The sequence below is a fragment of the Siphateles boraxobius genome, unplaced genomic scaffold (genome assembly GCF_051911475.1).
Source record: "Siphateles boraxobius isolate OS27281-9 unplaced genomic scaffold, OSU_SipBor_1 77, whole genome shotgun sequence".
Classification (NCBI taxonomy): Eukaryota; Metazoa; Chordata; class Actinopteri; order Cypriniformes; family Leuciscidae; genus Siphateles; species Siphateles boraxobius.
Genome location: NW_027509205.1, coordinates 15,213,448 through 15,230,808, shown reverse-complemented (window position 1 = coordinate 15,230,808; position 17,361 = coordinate 15,213,448). Strand labels below are relative to the sequence as shown.

Genomic DNA, 17,361 nt, shown 5'->3' with positions numbered 1-17,361 from the left:
CGCGTTCTGATTGGTTGAAAATGAGAAAGATTATTTTGATTGGCTACAAGTTCCATCGCTTTTTTATTTGATTGGCTCAAGGATATAACGTCATTAATTATTCAGACGTCTACGTTCAGCTGTAGGTTGTTCTTTAAACTGCCTGTCTAGAAATAGAATGACAGATATGCTCATGTAAAGTTATGTGTAGTTTTTATTAACAGTTTCTTTGTTAATTTTGTAAATGTAAGGGCACCTTGACCTACACAAATATCTCCAAAATTACGTGCCTTTAAAATGAACAATATTCAATAAAGGTTTGATTTATGTCAATATCATCAGCTAGTCTGATGTGAATTACATTCCTTTGGCTGCTTAGATATGTGCATCGTCCTACAACGACTTGAAACTGCATGTACTCAAAGATGTAAGACTTTATTGGAAAAGGGTCATTAGATACAAATATATAGATACAGAGGCTCAAGTTCATTTCAGACTTCATGCTGCCTGTAACATTGTCGTTGCTCTGGACTGGTAGGAAGGATTTTCTTGGACCTACAACACAACAGAACATTCTGAGATATGTAACTTGCTTAGTTGCATCACAATGTCAACACACAGAACTTACAAGGTTTCTACATATACATTTCAGCAATACATGAAGGTCACAAAAAAATAGGTTTAATAAAATAATTTTTTGATTGGTGAATGAGAAGGTTGAAGACAGATGAGACGACTGAGATCTTGTGTTCTATGACTAGAAACTTTAAAATACTTAAAACAGTTTCTTTCTTTTTTGTTGTTGTTGCCAAACTGTTTTCTCATAATCATTATCATCATTAGTTTATGGTGTTTAAAAAAATATTATGTCACTGTGTTATGAGCTGGTGAACTTCTGGATTCTCAAACCTGCATATATCGATAAAGACTACTGTTCAAAAGTTTGAGGTCAGTAAGATTTTTTTAATGTTTTTGAAAAAACGTGTAATATGCTGATTTGCTGCGCAAGGAACATTTCTAATCATTGATGTTGAAAACAGTTGCCTAATCTTTTTGTGGAAACCGTGATAAAAAAAATCATAATCCTTTGATAAATAAAGAAAGTAAAAAAAAAAAAATTATTATTTTAAACAGATGCATCCTTGTTGAATACAAGTCTTAATTTCTTTAATAATATCTTACTGACCCCAAAGCTTTGAACGGTAGTGTATATAAAAGCATATATGCAAATACATGCTTTTGTTTTACATAATTCAGTACCATGGTGTATATAAAAGTACTCTGTTATTACCAACCAATAACTTTACCATGGTACCACCACAGGACATTTTTGTCACAAATATAAATTAATGAAACGCTGCACACAATTCTTTTTTTAATAAAAACAAAAACATTTTTTTTACTAAATGCACAAACTGCCACATTCAAAACTGTAACATAAGTCAGTACCAAAAGGTTTGGTCACAGAGTATTTGGCACATTTGATCTGTAAACATAAAATCTGCATATGCATGACAATGGCAACGCAAGTTGTGTTTGCTTGCCAGCTAAAATATAGTTACTCTCGGAGTGAAACTGCACACAGCAGGGCTTGACGTTTATGAAGAGATATGATGTATGCTGGAGAGCTTATGAGGCTTCTGTAAACAGCAGCATGCAGTGTGATTCATTGATATTGTAACCTTACAGCAAGGACAGCCTGTGTACTTATACCGCAATGCTTTGGAGATGTTTAAAACTCGCTGTCTGTCCACACTGTGCACTTTGGTTTAGCACACTGAATGCAATTTCTACATTTTTATCATAAATTTCTATTGCGTTTGGCACAGATATTATGAAAGAGTCAGAGTATACAGCACCATGCAGCCGATTTGTCATGCATATAAAGAACCAGGTTCAAATAACATGTTGCAGTTTACATTCAATCAAATCTTCCACAGTATAGGCTAGACCAAAACACTGGCCATTTACAGCCAATAACAATGTCTGTTTGGCTGATTAACAGATGTTCGGTTTCGTCAATGAATTAGAAACTACTTCTGATTCTTTAGTGAATTTTAAATAAATATTGTTTAAAACAGGCAATAATTTCATGTCAGAAAAATCTCATTTGCATTCATTATTTTAGTACCTATCAGCATTATCGTCCACTCTTCTTTCAGTTCAGTGTTATTTTAGTATTATTATTTATATACTATTATTGTATTAACTAATATTTTGTATTTGGTTTTATTTTTATATGTTCAGCTTTAATTTAAGTTTTTAGCAATTTTGTCATTTCAAAATATTTCTATCTAGATTTAATTTTTTGTTTATTTTAGCTATTTAAGTTTTTTAGTACTTAAGTACAACTTAATATACTAAGTTGCCAAGACGACATTTCAAATTTTTGTTTAAGTTCTAATATTCATATTGTATTGATTTCAGCTATAGCTTAACTTTAGCTTTCAATTAACAAAACGAATTTTAATAGTTTTAGTAAAACAATAACAACATGGTATCTGTAGACTACTGGTACAGTATTTCCAACTTCACTATCCATCCTGGACAAACCATTAGTTCTCTTTCACCACAAGGTGTTGCTACAACATCAAGGCTGTTGTAATTTTGTACCCATTTTATACATAAACTGACTAAAGATGTTGATTGTCCTTAGACATTACACTGTGTGTGATTTACTTGAAAACTGTATGAACCAGACCACGGTGTTTCATCTTCCTGGACACACAAGAGACATTTACGAATGTAGTCTAAAAAAAAAAAATCCCAAAGTTGAGTTTGTGATGAATAGCTGGTGGATTTGGTCCTCTTGATCTCCATTTTGCTCCCTTTTCTTTTGGTGAAATAATGCAACCTGAAGTTAGTCAACATTATGGGCACCTTCGAGGACCGAGAGGACATGGTGGAGGAGATCACTCTTCCTCCTCGTCCTCCTCCTCTTCCTCCTCTGTGATGAGGAAGGGGTCGTATTTGAGGCAGTTGTGGAGGTACCTAAGTAGGGTGCGGTGCAGGTGTTGATTGCTCCGCTCTTCTCTTAAGGTGTGGCCTTCATCTGGGTACAGCTGAAGGGTGTAGTTGGCCTCTACCTTCACCAGACGACTCAACAACTCAGCGCTGTGCTGGAAATGTACCCGCGCTAAACACACACAAACAAGTCAAATATTACTTAAAATCCAAAAATTATTTATCTGATTTTAAATTTCATTATTATGTAAGCTAACCATCTGCAGTCCCATGTATGAGGAGGAAGTTTTTGTCTTTTAGAGTATTGATGTTGTCCAACAAAGACGCAGTCTGCAAAGAAACAACAGAAACGCGTGACTTTAGATTTTATATTGGTATCTCAATCACTATATTAAAAAGTAATTGTAGTTTTATTTTTCCAAAATGTGACTTTATATCCGATTTTGGGTATAAATAACTGTGACTTTATGTCACAATGTAACTTTAAATCAAAACATTTTGACTGTTTATGTAACTGTAATACTATATGTGACTAAATTTCACAATTGTGATTGTTTCGCATAAGTGTAACTTTGTGTCACAATGTGACTTTATGCCTCACAAACTGTGACTGTTTCTCGTAACTAACTTTGACACAATGTGACTTTATATCTCACAAATGTGACTGTTTCTTGTAATTGTAACTTTGTCACAATGTAACTTTATATCTCACAATTGTGACTTTTTCTCTTAACTGTAACTGTCACAAAGAAAACATTATATGCCACAATGTAACTTTATATCTCACAATTGTGACTATTTCTTGTAACTTACTTTTCACAATATAACATGTCACAATGCAACTTTAAATCTCACAATTGTGATTTTATAATGTATATACTGTGAGTTACAATGTAACTTTTTGTCACAATGTAGCTATTGTAACTAACTTTGTCACAATTTGACTTTAAATCTCACAACTGTGACTTTGTCTTTCATAACTGTAACTTTGAACAATTTTACAATTGTGTCTTTGTTTCTTGTAACAACTGTCACAATTGTGACTTTGATACTAGTAACTGTAACTGTCACAATGAGACTTTGTTTCTTGTAACTGTATCACTATGCCACAATTGTGACTTTGTTTCTTTTAACTGTAACTTTGTCACAATGCAACTTGTCTTATTTTACACTTAATCTCACAATTACCATTTTTATTATTATTTTTCACCCTGGGGTTATGTCTATAACATCATGCTTGATAATGAATGAAAAAGTTATTGATGCAGAAAGCCCACCATGTATGAGTGCTCCTCTTTAGTTGGAAGGCCTAGATATCTCTCCGAGAAGGCAGCACCTGAAAAATACGGTAGAATTTATTTTCACACATAAATCTGAAATTAAACTGAAGTACACTACAGATTATACCACTTTTCAAATGTAAAAAAGTAGTACCAGGACACTTTGATATATACCATGGGACTGAATGATTACCATATCACATACCATGGTAATTTGAAGTACTCCAAGGCACTTCAAAGAATGTTCTTCCATAGTGCTGTTTTTGCTAGTGTATGGAGCTGGAACTCACTATAGAGCTTGAAGTCTGTGATGGGAGCCATGACAGCGGCACATTTGAACATCTGATCGGTTGCAGTCAGCATCTTCAAACCTAAATAGCCACCGAATCCCTGTGAGGACAGATGAAGGCTGATATCAGAGCTCTCCAACTGAAGACTGAATTCAAAGTACATATCCTAAGTGAGAATATGATGCAAGTCTACAAAGGGATTCATTTACTTAGAAGATGTGTATTAAAGCAATAGGCCTTGAGAGGCTTTTAGATTGGTTTGACCACTTTTAAGTGCTGCTATTTGGAGTTATGCTACACCAAAACCCCATTAACCACTAAAAAGAAATCACTGTAATTCTGTAAATTTTATCTGGTTTTTAAACACCAATTTTCAATAAAACAAAAAATACATTCATAATATTAATCACAGCTACATCACATTTTTTATTCTATACAAAATATGGGTGGAGCTTGCAGTACTAGAATGTCAGAGGTGTTTGCCAGGGCATTGCTATGCAGTTGCTAAGGTGTTCTGAGTTTTTTAATACATTGCTAAGGTGCTATATAGCTCATTAGCCTAACTGTAGGCTGTTTACAGTGGCCAACATGCAAAAATCTGCTATTTATTCAAATGCTCATCCAATCAGATGTAAGAGCTTCTCTAAATTTTCACAACATATATTTTACCTTTCCATAAACAGCAATTCTTCTCCCATCAATGTACGGCAGCTGCATTAACCATCTGTTATGAAACATGCAAATTTTAGGTGCCATTAAGCAGTTATGATAAATGGCTGGTCTTTTAAAAGCAGCCAATGTATTAACTCTGCTGAGACATACACATTGCCTTGAGCTAGAAGTAGGTTCAATTAAATTAGCCAAGCAAGCGTTCAACAAAATAAGGAAGAAAACCCAGCCTCTGTTTTAGAGCATAAAGCTTTTCCTAATCAGATATTTTGTGGCATAATGTGCGAAATGACTTCTATTACAGGTATTATTCTTAATAACTGATAAGAGAGAATGACTCACTCCACGACTCCAAGCTTGTCTTTAATGTGGAGGGAGCCCAGTTTACGAGGGTCCAGGATGCTGCTTTTCTGTCCCTGTGAGGCCCGGCTTTTGCTGCCGATCCAGGCCAGCGCCACTCCATGCTGGCTGGAGAAAACCTCCGGCCAGCCCAGGGTAAACTCCTCTGTTACCGACTCCATGCCAGGAATACTGTCACTAGAGGTGCAGAGTACAATAGATGGATCGAGGTGTTGACACAATGTCACATTGTAGATTAAAAAGACATTAGCACACACACTTGCTGAACACTTCTTGCATCTCAATCAAGCATGTGCATATTGCTTATTAATAACGCAGCATTCATAAATCATGTAGCCTAACCAACAACGGTGAGGGAGAGTCTTAACTAGATTTGCATTTCCACAAGGAGATATAGCTGCTTGCAAGGCAGCAAAAGTTATATATGCTGAAAATTAGAGCTGCTTTGTCACTGTCAAGACACTCAGTTATCTTGTTTTCTGAATGCAACACTGGCTTATTATTACTTAGTAGTATATGCTACAGTATACAATATAATGACCAATATTTAAAAAATAGTAAGTAAAACCGTAAGCATTAGCTCAGCATGGTAGTTTTAAAGTTTTAACCAGACAGTTGATGGTAGCCATTGACGTCCATAGCAGGAAATAAAATACTATGGAATCAATGGCTATTATCAACTGTCTTGTTACCAACATTCTTCAAAATATCTTCTTTTGTGTTCAACAGAACAAAGAAACTTGTACAGGTTTGGAACAACATGAGGTAGAGTAAATGATGCTCCAATCCCTTTAAGCAGCACATCTGTTTTCAACATTGATAATAGAGTGCCGAAGTTATGACGTCACTTTGTAGGCCAAAATGCGGAAGTGAGTTAGCATTTTAGCACTTCCGGTTCCCTCGCCCTAAAGTCAATGGGTTTTTTGAATGGGTTTTTGCTAAATCGCCTGAAATAAGGTCTGTGGGTAACAAAGCCTCTAAATATTTTCACGTTTTGATCTATGACATAAAACACACCAGTTATAACCTGCTTGTGGTTTTTTAAACTTTATTGTGCCTGCTGGTGGTTTTTTAAACTTTATATAGGCTTCAAAATGTATACATTTTGGATTAACTTGTAAAGATTATCTTGATAGACAAAACGTGTAAGGTTCACAACTCTTGTTGAACACAGATCTTATTTTTTGCGATTTTCCAAAAGTCTATGGGGAAAATGCATAGCTTTTCGATCAAGGGAACCCATGCGCCGCTATCTTCCGAGTTGTCCTACAAAGTGACGTCATAACTTCGGCACTCTTGAGCAGGAAATCAACATAGAATGATTTCTGAAGGACCATTTGACACTGAAGACTGGAGTAATGATACTGAAAATTCAGCTTAGCCATCACAGGAATAAATTACATTTTAAAATATATTCAAATAGAAAACAGTTATTTTAAATTGTAATAATATTTCACACTATTGCTGTTTTTAATGTATTTGTGATCAAATAAATGCAGCCTTGGTAAGCATAAGAGAGACTAATTTCAAAAACATTTAAAATCTTAAATACCTTTTATGTAAGGTCTAACTTTTTATTTTAAAGCAGAAATGGACTTCCATACAAAATAAAGCAGCCTTATTAACAATATCATACAGGTGCTGGCTAAGTGCGGGGAGACACTTACATGATAATAAGGAGAGGGTGCAGGTTTCCCTCGTACCCAGGGGGCAGGGACATCTTCAGATCTAGGTCTGTAAATATTAGCAAAGGCAGTTAAAACAGAACAAACGGCCGTTTCTACTGTATCATATTGCAAGGAAGTCTTGGTACCGGCTCATCAATATTCTAACCATTGGCAAATGAGCTCCCATGAGCCCGGTTTTAACAGACTCTTAGTAACACACACACACATGCAAAAACAAACACAGTCGGGGGACCTGATGCAAAAAGCATGTGCACATGTGCAAACACCATCATACAAGCAAAAATACACACGCAAACAAGCCACAATGGGCTTCCCCTAAAGGCAGGTACCGCTGTGAGGATCCAATTAGCAAAACCGAAACGATTACCTGATTGATTCTTAAATCTAGTTGGCTTTGTAAAAGGTTGAGATCAATTTATGCTGAAAGGAGGAATGTAATCAGTTACTTAAGAAATCTTTTTACCGCTGTTGTCGGAGGAAAGCGTCTGGAAAACGGTCTCAGAGAGCCGCTTGGTTTCAAGAGACATAGCGAGGAGGGTGTTGTCTTCCACCAGCATGTAACCTGTAAATACAGCACACAGACTTAATATTTTTTTGGCATAAAACCAGAACGATCCACCACCATGGAGAATTTAAATGTTAAGACTATGAAATAAAGGATGAAGTCCAGATAATAAAATTTAAAAGATATCATGCAGCACTTTTAGATGTTTTAGTGAACTCTCTCAGTACAACAAACTCTAAAAATACTCAGTGGGGTGCTTTCATACCAAAACAATCTATTTTCTTGAAAGAATAATTTTCTAAAGCAAATGTGAATGGCTGCTTGGGTGTTTGTGGTCACCAAGGTATTCTAGACTGTTTTCAATTTTAATTTTGAAATGTCATTTATTTCTGTGATGGTAAAGCTGAATTTTCAGCATCATTACTCCAGTCTTCAGTGTCACATGATCCTTCAGAAATAATTTCATTTAGTGGGCAACCATTAACCTATCATGATCGACAATGAGCAAATTAGAAAGGTTTCTTTGTATAAGCATTTAGGTTTATTTATTGATAATAACCTATATATTGATACAACTTGTCATTAAATGCAACAAAAAATGTACTTCCTTTGGAGGCTTATAGGGAGGCGTTCATCTTCGGAACACAATGAAGATGTTTTTAATGAAATCTGAGAGCTTTCTGTCCCTCCATTGACAGCTACGCAACCACTTTGACACTTCAAAAAGTTCATAAAGAAATTGTAAAACGAATCCATATAAATTGAGCAGTTTATTTTCTAAAATTTTCTGAAGAGACTTGATTACTTTATATGATGAACAAATTGGATTTAGTATTTTACCCTCATTGGTACTCATTGGTTCTTGCTGAAGCTCAAACGTGCTGTGCAACACGATAATGAACCTTATCGGTCCTTGTGGAAGCTCAAAACTGCTGCGTAACACAAGAACAAACCTCATTGGTTCTAGTGGAAGCTCAAAACTGCTGCGTAACACAAGAATGAACCTCATTGGTTCTAGTGGAAGCTCAAAACTGCTGCGTAACACAAGAATGAACCTCATTGGTTCTAGTGGAAGCTCAAAACTGCTGCGTAACACAAGAATGAACCTCATTGGTTCTAGTGGAAGCTCAAAACTGCTGCGTAACACGAGAATAAACCTCATTGGTTCTTGTGGAAGCTCAAAACTGTTGATGAATGTTTATATGTAAATAAAAGCCTAAATTCAATCTGTTCCATCATATAAAGCGATCGAGTCTCTTCAAAAAAATTGGACTTAACCGCTCAATTCATATGGATTAGAATTACGATCTCTTTATTAACTTTTTTAAGCACCAAAGTAGTAGTTAAGTCAGCTGTCTATGGAGGAATGTATTCTGAAGATGAACAAAAATAGTATGGGTTTGGAACGACATGAGGGTGAGTAATTAATGACATAATTTTAATTTTTGGGTGAACTACCCAATTACACTTTCATTTAACATTCATGTTCATAGTAAAAAAACATCCTAGATGAATTACACAGACACGTTTTTTACGTAGGATTGTGGGTTTATCTGAGTTCCTAAGTATGAACAATAATAATAGTAATACTTGCCTTAAAAGCAGAAAAATTTTCACTAGGATGCAGTTAATAAAAATATTTGTCTACTTTTCTGACACAATTTTATTAGTAATCAAAATCTTTCTTTCCTACAGCCACACATGGCTGACTAAATAACAGCTGGTAATGAGGAAAGTATTAATTCTACTCACTGGATGGATCACTTGTGCTGTGAATGGTCACCTTTGGGACACCTGGGCCTGTAAATATATGACAGAGATGTGACAGAAACATGAGCATCTTCATTCATCCGCCTAAATGTGTGTTTGAGAGAGTCAGTAACCTTACCCAAGCAATAGAGGGTGAAGTATGTCTGATTGTGGCTGAAGTCCGCTTTGAAAAAGCTGCATCGCTCAAACAGGTTGCATGTCAGACACTGGCGATGAAAAACTCCTCCAAGCTCCACACTAGACAACAAGCATGCATTTCATTATTTTACAACCCATCATCTTAATCCCATCAACCTCTGCTAAAAGTGTTCTGCGTTCGTACAGCGATTAGAATATAAAACTTACAAAATGTTTATCATAAACTAGCCCCAGACCCAGAATCTGCCCTACCTAAATTTACGGTCAGGAGCCGCAACTGCAATCAATGACAATCACACTTTAAATGCCTTTTTCTTCAGTACAAAAATGAACACTGTCATAATTTACTCCACCTCATCTCTTTATAAACCTGTCTGACCTTCTTCTGTGAAACCAAAATGAAACATTTTTATCACTCTGGTTGTGCTCTGATCATTTTGATTTTATTTTTCCCAAAAATGCTAGTATTTTTAACACATTGGACTAAAACTTACTGAATTTGCTCACACAGGGTCAACTTCTCAAAAATAATTTGATCATTTTTGTGCATGCTTTCCCTACCTTCTTTCCTACACTTTTGGTGGTACCAAAAATGACGACATAAAAAATAATACTTAAATATTTTGTTATGCTGTCCTATTGCCAAAAAATTGTTTCAATCTTTTTATCAGCACTTTATCCTTGTTCTTTTTGGAACTGATTGAGCACCTCACTGATCTTAAGTTATGTACCTCTATTTTTCTGAGGTGAATAAGGCCTATACGATCAATCAGTTCCTAAAATAATACAAAACCTGTTCTAATTGAAAGAAAGAAAGAAAGAAAGAATATTTGATAATAAAATAGCCTAATGGGACATTTGAAAAGCCAGTATTTTTGACTAGGAACACCAAATTAGGTAAAGGATTTTCAACAGAGCACAAGAGTAAATGATGTTCATGCTGCTCTTTTCCATAAAATGAAAGCATATATTGACCAGGATTGCTAAATTCAGGAAGCATGAACACTAAATTTTTTAGTGTTAACATTTTTAAACTTTAAATGTCTTTACTGTCCCTTTTTGATAAATGTAATGCATCCTTGATAAAAAAAAAAAATATATATATATATATATTTTTTTTTTTAATCATAAAGACTTTTGAACGATAATGTACATTTTTGGCTTTACTATCCCTATAACTTCCAGTATGTGAAACACACACGCTGAGCAAGTTTTCCATTATCCACTTGCTTTAAGCCCAATGCTGGACCTTTGCACTTTCGCCATATATATCTCAGATGGTCGCAATAAAAAATCAATGATAAACTGTGGCCCACGGAGAGCAAGTGAGAGGCTTAAAGCATTAATCAAAGGTTAGAGAACACCATTCAAATCTTTGAGGCGCAGCACCTCCCCCTCTGCCCGTCTCCTTTTAAACCTTCTCTATCTCTCTCTGCCTCTTGCTCTCGCTATCTAAGCTGCCGTTTCTGTTAAATGATTTAGCTGGGCTTCTTGCCTGGAGCTCACTAGGGGTAAAAAAAAAATACCTATTGGATTTTCACGAATGACCCCAAAAACGCAACTCAGATACGTTTCGATGTAAACTGGAAGGATTTAATTGATTACAGCACAAGTTATCGATGAGCATACATACTGAGAAACTGGACCGTCAATACGCATAAGGAATATCAACATGTAATGATGATATCCACGTCCAAAACCCACAAACATATTGAGGAAATTAAATATCTCACAACACAACAGGGTGTGCGAATGCTGTCAGACTGATTTAGATGCAATTGCGCAGCACAGCATGAGAGGTGCAGAATTCCTAGACAGTGATGAAAAAATACTCAATTACAGCTTGAAAGACGTATCGTTTGGGACAGAACCCACCTGTATAAGTGTCTACTCTGCTGCGACTCCTCCGTGCTCAGAAAATAGCTACGGGGAAAAACACATTAAGGAAATCTGAAAAGGTTTTTTGAGTTAATATGTAGTCAGTCATTTATACTTTAATAATAGAGTCTACTTCCACATACTGCGTTCATTCAGCTGCATGCTAAGTAGGATTGTATATGTTACTCATGCAAAGTTAGGAAGACTGTGACATGCATTTATTTCTGTCAGTACCAGATTAATTGTAAGTCATTGATTTACGGGCCTAAACTTTGATTTGAGGTATAGATCTGACTATTTATAAATATTCATGCATTAAAAAGATAAAGTATTTTTCTCTGAAAAAGCTATCACTTCTGGGATGGCTATTCAAGAGGGTTTGTTTTATGCGGATGCAATTAGGGAACAAAGCCGGGAGAAAATTACAGAGTCATTACAGTCAATTCAACATTCAATTGTATTAATTTTAATTAAGTGCCATCTATGCTGATTCAATGGGATAAATGGGATTGCTAGGCATAAATAATTCTATAATTACTCGTATTAGGTAGTTTGGGTGACTCTGAGATGCTTTACGACACAGTCTTGAGGCTTTTGAGTCTAAATGGTTTGCTCATAAAATTCGACCTGTCATACATTTTATCGTTCTCCTCATCAAGAGCGCACAGCGAGGTTACATCCCAGTTCCCTGACGTTAGAAAGCGAGGAGATACAGAAGGAGTGGAAGCCTGAAGAAAAAGAATAAGAAAGAGATAGATAAAGCTTCTACGAGGTCTAAAGAGAAGACGGGTTATAATGGAAAGCAGTGGACAGGAAGACAAGGAAACATTAGACAATGTGAAAAATCTAATCTAAAGAACATGACAGAAAAAAAATTATATAATAATGTACTGAATATGTTCACTTATTTACTTATTTTCAGATTTTATATATACCAATGAGCCAAAACACCTGCCTAATACACTGTTTGTCCTCCACGTGTTGTCAAAACAGCGCTGACTGGTCAAGACCCCTGAAGGTGTCCTGTGGGATCTGACATCAAGACGTTAGCAGCAGATCCTTCAAGTCCTGTAGGTTGCGAGGTGGAGCCACCGTGGATCGAACTTGTTGGTCCAGCACATCGCACAGATGCTCAACTAGAGGGAGATCTGGAGAATTTGGAGGCCAGGGCAACATCTTCAACTCTTCATCATGTTCCTCAAACCATTCCTGAACAATGTGTGCAGTGTGTGGTGTGCATTATCCTGCTGAAAGAGGCCACTTCCACCAGGAAACACTATTGTCATGAAGGGTTGTACCTGGTCTCAATGTTTAGGTAGGTGGCACGTGTGAAATTTTCATCCACATGAACGGCTTGACCAAGGGTTTCCCAGCAGAACATTACCCAGAGCATCACACTCGCTCCACCGGCTTGTCACCGTCCCACAGTGCATCCTAGTGCCATCACTTCCCAAGGTAAACGGCGCACATGTACAAGGCCATCCACGTGATGTAAAAGAAAACCGGACTAGAACTAAGACGGATCAGGCGACTTTCTTCCACTGTTTCATCGTCCAGTTCCTACGCTGACGTGCCCATTGAAGGCGCTTTCGGCAGTGGACAGGGGTCATCATAGGCACTATAAGCTACTACTCTATGCAGCCGCATATGCAACAGAGTGCGATGCACTGTGACATTCCTCCCATAACCATCATTAAAATTTTGAGTGACTTGTGCCTCAGGAGACCTTCTGTTGGCTCGGACTAAACAGGCTGGCTTTTGTCTTTCCTCGGACCACTGTTGGTAAATTCTCACCACTGACCGGGAGAAACTCGCAAGCCTTATACTGTTTCAGAGATACTCTGACCCAGTCGCCTTGCCTTAACAATTTGGCTCTTGACCAAGTCCCTCAGATCTTTATTCCTGCCTATTTCTTCTGCATCCATCTCGTTGATTACAAGAACTGTTTTTTTTTTTGCGTACAATCCAATCTACCCAGACCTTAATATGTGGCCTTGTTAGGAGATGATCAACAGAATTTGCATCACCTGTGACATAATGTTTTGGCTCATCAGTATATTATAGGTATAGATAAAGCTTATATTAGGTTTAAAGAGAAGGCGGGGAATCATGGAAAGCAGTGGACAGGAAGATAAAGAATATATATATATATATATATATATATATATATATATATATATATATATATATTCTTTCTCTTCCCGTCCACTGCTTATATATAAACCAATGTATTTGTTTAGTTTTATATTTTTATATTAATATATGTAATGTTTTTATATAGGTATATAAGAACAGATTGGTCTGTGTAGCTCATGATATAAATTTGTAAATGACTTCAAATAAAGAAATAAAAAAATCTAAAATAACATAACTATTCATTCAAATGAAAGTCTAACAGTTAAAATGAGAGAAAGACTTTACAATACACAGGGGTTCAACATCGCCCCCACCCGCCATAAAAGTCACATGCACGTTTGGTACTTCAGGTTTCTAATCACGAACTTTATAAGTGCATCTAATTTCATTGTGCATAGCACGAGTATGAAATAATTCCACCCACAGACCTGAGCGGGGAGACTGGCTATGTGGAGGAACTCCCCACGGGCACCTTGCTTGGCAGGCAGAATGAGGTAAAACAGGGAACCATCTGCCGTGAACAATGGCTCCTCCTGGAGGACAAGCCACCATCAATATACATTCGTCCAACAGATCAATGAGAGACAACACCATTTTGATGCGATTCATTTCTTGCCAAGGTGGATGCAGAGAACTGGAGAGAGAGAGAGAGAGAGAGAGAGAGAGAGAGAGAGAGAGAGAGAGAGAGAGAGAGAGAGAGAGAGAGAGACTGAACTTACCTGCCGCTGGTTGTGGTGCCAAAAGTCCATCGCCATTTGGTGCTTCTAAAGATTAAAGATGTTTTAAAAGGATTAGACATGTTATATATTAGAAGTAAAATATGTTTTTTAAATCATTTGTTTTCTTCAGCCTGCCAGAGTAGTACATCATAACAAACTCCACCGCTAACGCAGAATTTCAGTCAATCCATCATTCTCATTGGCATCACATTAAGGAAGTGCATGTTTCATTTTTATCTGCAGTTTAGATGTGCTGTCTGCAACAACTAGAGTTCCGCATCAATTCCATTAGGCTGTTCTAAATTTTAACTTTATTGAAGAATTACGGAACATAGGCCTACTAATGTCCTCTATTTTACATTTAGATTGGTGTTATCTAACACTTATTAAACACACAGATTAACTGTTTACCCTAAAGGGACATGTTTGTTTTCATGAATTTGTGAAATCTCTATATAAAATGAATGGGAAAATACACTATCATTGACATTTTTACACTATCATTCAAAAGTTTGGGTTCAGTCAAATTTTTATTTATTTTTTAAGAGAAAGGAAATTAATGCTTTTATTCAGCAAGGGTGCATTAATTTGATCAAAAGTGACAGTAAAACCATTTACAATGTTACAAAAGATTAATATTTCAAATAAATTCTGTTCTTTTGAACTTTCTGTTCATTATAAGAATCCTGAAAGAAATGCACATGGTTTCCACAAAAAAATATCGAACAGTAACTGTTTCCAACATAAATAAATAAATTAAAAAAAAAAGTTTAATGAGCAAATCAGCATATTAGAATGATTTCTGAAGGATCATTTGACACTGAAGACTGGAGTAATTATGCTGAAAATTCAGCTTTGACATCACAAAATATATTAAAATATAAACAAAACCGTTGTAGTAATATTTCACAATATTACTGTTTTTACTGCATAAATGCATTAAAACGTATTTTTTTAATGGCAGTGTGTATATATATATATATGTTTTAATGTAATACTATAACAATGTTTATAAGATTAAATTGCTTAAAATTTTGTATACATTTGGATATTAAGTAGTTTGCATGGAGATTAATTTAAGCTAAAATCACGTAATAAAATAATTGTGGCTTGTGCAGAAATCATTGATCACTGCTCAACATCAGAGCTCATGGTATTGAGACATTTATATTATTGTTAAAAATCAATTTCTCTATGGAGAAAATGAATGGGATTTTTACTTCCAGAGCCAAACAGTTAAACTCTGTTATGTATTTCAACACAGCTCCCAATTCCTCCAATTATAAAACTCTGTTGACGGATTTATCAAGACAGAACACACAGGGTGTAGAAATCAAACAAGGACTGCACATCCCTGTCAGATGCAGACAATCCTGTGCGCATGCATTCAATCACTCGGACATAAAAAGGGAATGACCTTTAGGCATTAAGACAGGCTGCGCATTAAAATTCAGGCTTAAAAGTAAAGCTGAGTTAGTCTTTCACACCTCCAGAAGGAAATTAGGCTGAACTGGTAGAAGAGAAGCAAGCGATTCTCTGTATGTTCGGAGCAGAATAAAGAATGAGAGCCAGATCGATGGATACTTTAAGAGTAAAGATACCCAGTGGGGAGCAGTGGATGAGCTGGAAACCCCTCACCTCTGAGCAGGCTCCTGTCGTGGCCTCACACACACACAGCACGGACTGGTTCTGGACACGGTTCAGCCAGCGCACAGTCAGACGGGTGCTGCTTATCCAGCTCACCATAGAGATGTAGCTATCTCTAGAGAAAGAGAGAGAGAGAGAGTATGTGCATTCAGAATCACCACTTTATCCATTATTTCGGTAATACTAAAATAAGCTCTCATTTCTTAACATCAGTTAGTGCATTAACTAATGTTAACAGATACAACTTTGATTGTAATTGTGGAAATGAAATTGAACTAGTTCTTGAACAGTACTTTTATTCATCTTAATGTTAATGTTAACTAATGCTAATAAACGGATCATAATAGTTTTACTATTCTTTTTTATGCCAATCACTTGCAAATTAAAGTTTAAATAGGATGAATGTATATTCTCCCATAGAGGTAACTTTCCATGCATTGCTAAAATGACAAAATCATGTATATGTATATTAATTATAAACTACAAAATATTTAATTTAATGCAATATTATGGAGCCCGGACCCCTAAAGGGACATGGTGATGGAAAAAAATGAGATGGGAGGAAAAAATATATTTCAATGCTTTTGTGTTCCTCTGACAAACTTTGCGTTCACCTGCAAAGAACTCAAAATGTTTTTCCTTCACTATGTCCCATTAGGGGTACCATACTATACAGTATTTTGAATTATAAAAAAGTTCAGTCTAACTAAAAGTTGATTACTTTATGTGTGCTATACAGCAGCCTGTGTTTTTTAAAGGGATAGTATGTGAATATTAGATTAGTGAATACATGATAACAGAATAAAAAATTTGGGGTGAACTGTGCCTTTAAAGTCCCTTAGCCGTCTTTTGATAATTTCATCTTTCATCACCAAAATTACATATTTAAAAGTTTTTTTTTTCTTGAAAATTCTTCATGACTTGAGCTTGAATGTAACTCTACACCCTTGCCTCATTAGGATACACGGCTATATGAATATGCAAATTAGCCCCGCCCCCACTCACTTACACCAGTTTAGAGATCCACTCGTTAAGGATCACACGTTGACATGATTGTTTACAATGTAGTTTGTGACATCAGAAACAGTGATTTCGAACCGCGATTTTGAGACTGTCTTTGGGTCACTGCAGTTTTAAGAAGAAAATAAGCAATGGTGCTGACTTATGAATTTGCACACGGTTTGTCTTAAAGCATATTTAAAAATCGGCAGGCATATAAACAACATTAAAAGCTTGATTTTCACCACAGGGGGACTTTAAGGTTACTAGCGTATTGTGCTATTAGTTAAGTCCAGGTTCATAAAGTAAAAGTCCTCATCAGTATTTTGTTCCAATCAC

The 17,361-nt window shown here is 36.0% G+C and overlaps 1 protein-coding gene across 3 annotated transcripts in view; it reads right to left on the bottom strand.

Annotated features, from left to right (window-relative positions):
• Positions 1-395: 395 nt before the first annotated feature.
• The window catches only part of LOC143725616 (inactive dipeptidyl peptidase 10), a 70,908-nt gene continuing 53,942 nt past the window's right edge, over positions 396-17,361 (bottom strand). For all 3 annotated transcript variants that reach the window (XM_077218139.1, XM_077218140.1, XM_077218141.1), the window contains 15 exons: positions 16,015-16,138; positions 14,377-14,421; positions 14,086-14,190; positions 12,158-12,249; positions 11,519-11,566; positions 9,624-9,742; positions 9,488-9,535; positions 7,694-7,792; positions 7,210-7,276; positions 5,525-5,719; positions 5,183-5,237; positions 4,514-4,613; positions 4,221-4,279; positions 3,201-3,273; positions 396-3,115 (listed from right to left, as the gene is read on the bottom strand). In XM_077218139.1, coding sequence (XP_077074254.1) covers positions 2,892-3,115; positions 3,201-3,273; positions 4,221-4,279; positions 4,514-4,613; positions 5,183-5,237; positions 5,525-5,719; positions 7,210-7,276; positions 7,694-7,792; positions 9,488-9,535; positions 9,624-9,742; positions 11,519-11,566; positions 12,158-12,249; positions 14,086-14,190; positions 14,377-14,421; positions 16,015-16,138 — 1,453 coding nt within the window. In that variant the 3' untranslated portion in view covers positions 396-2,891. The remainder of the gene's footprint in view (positions 3,116-3,200; positions 3,274-4,220; positions 4,280-4,513; positions 4,614-5,182; positions 5,238-5,524; positions 5,720-7,209; positions 7,277-7,693; positions 7,793-9,487; positions 9,536-9,623; positions 9,743-11,518; positions 11,567-12,157; positions 12,250-14,085; positions 14,191-14,376; positions 14,422-16,014; positions 16,139-17,361) is intronic.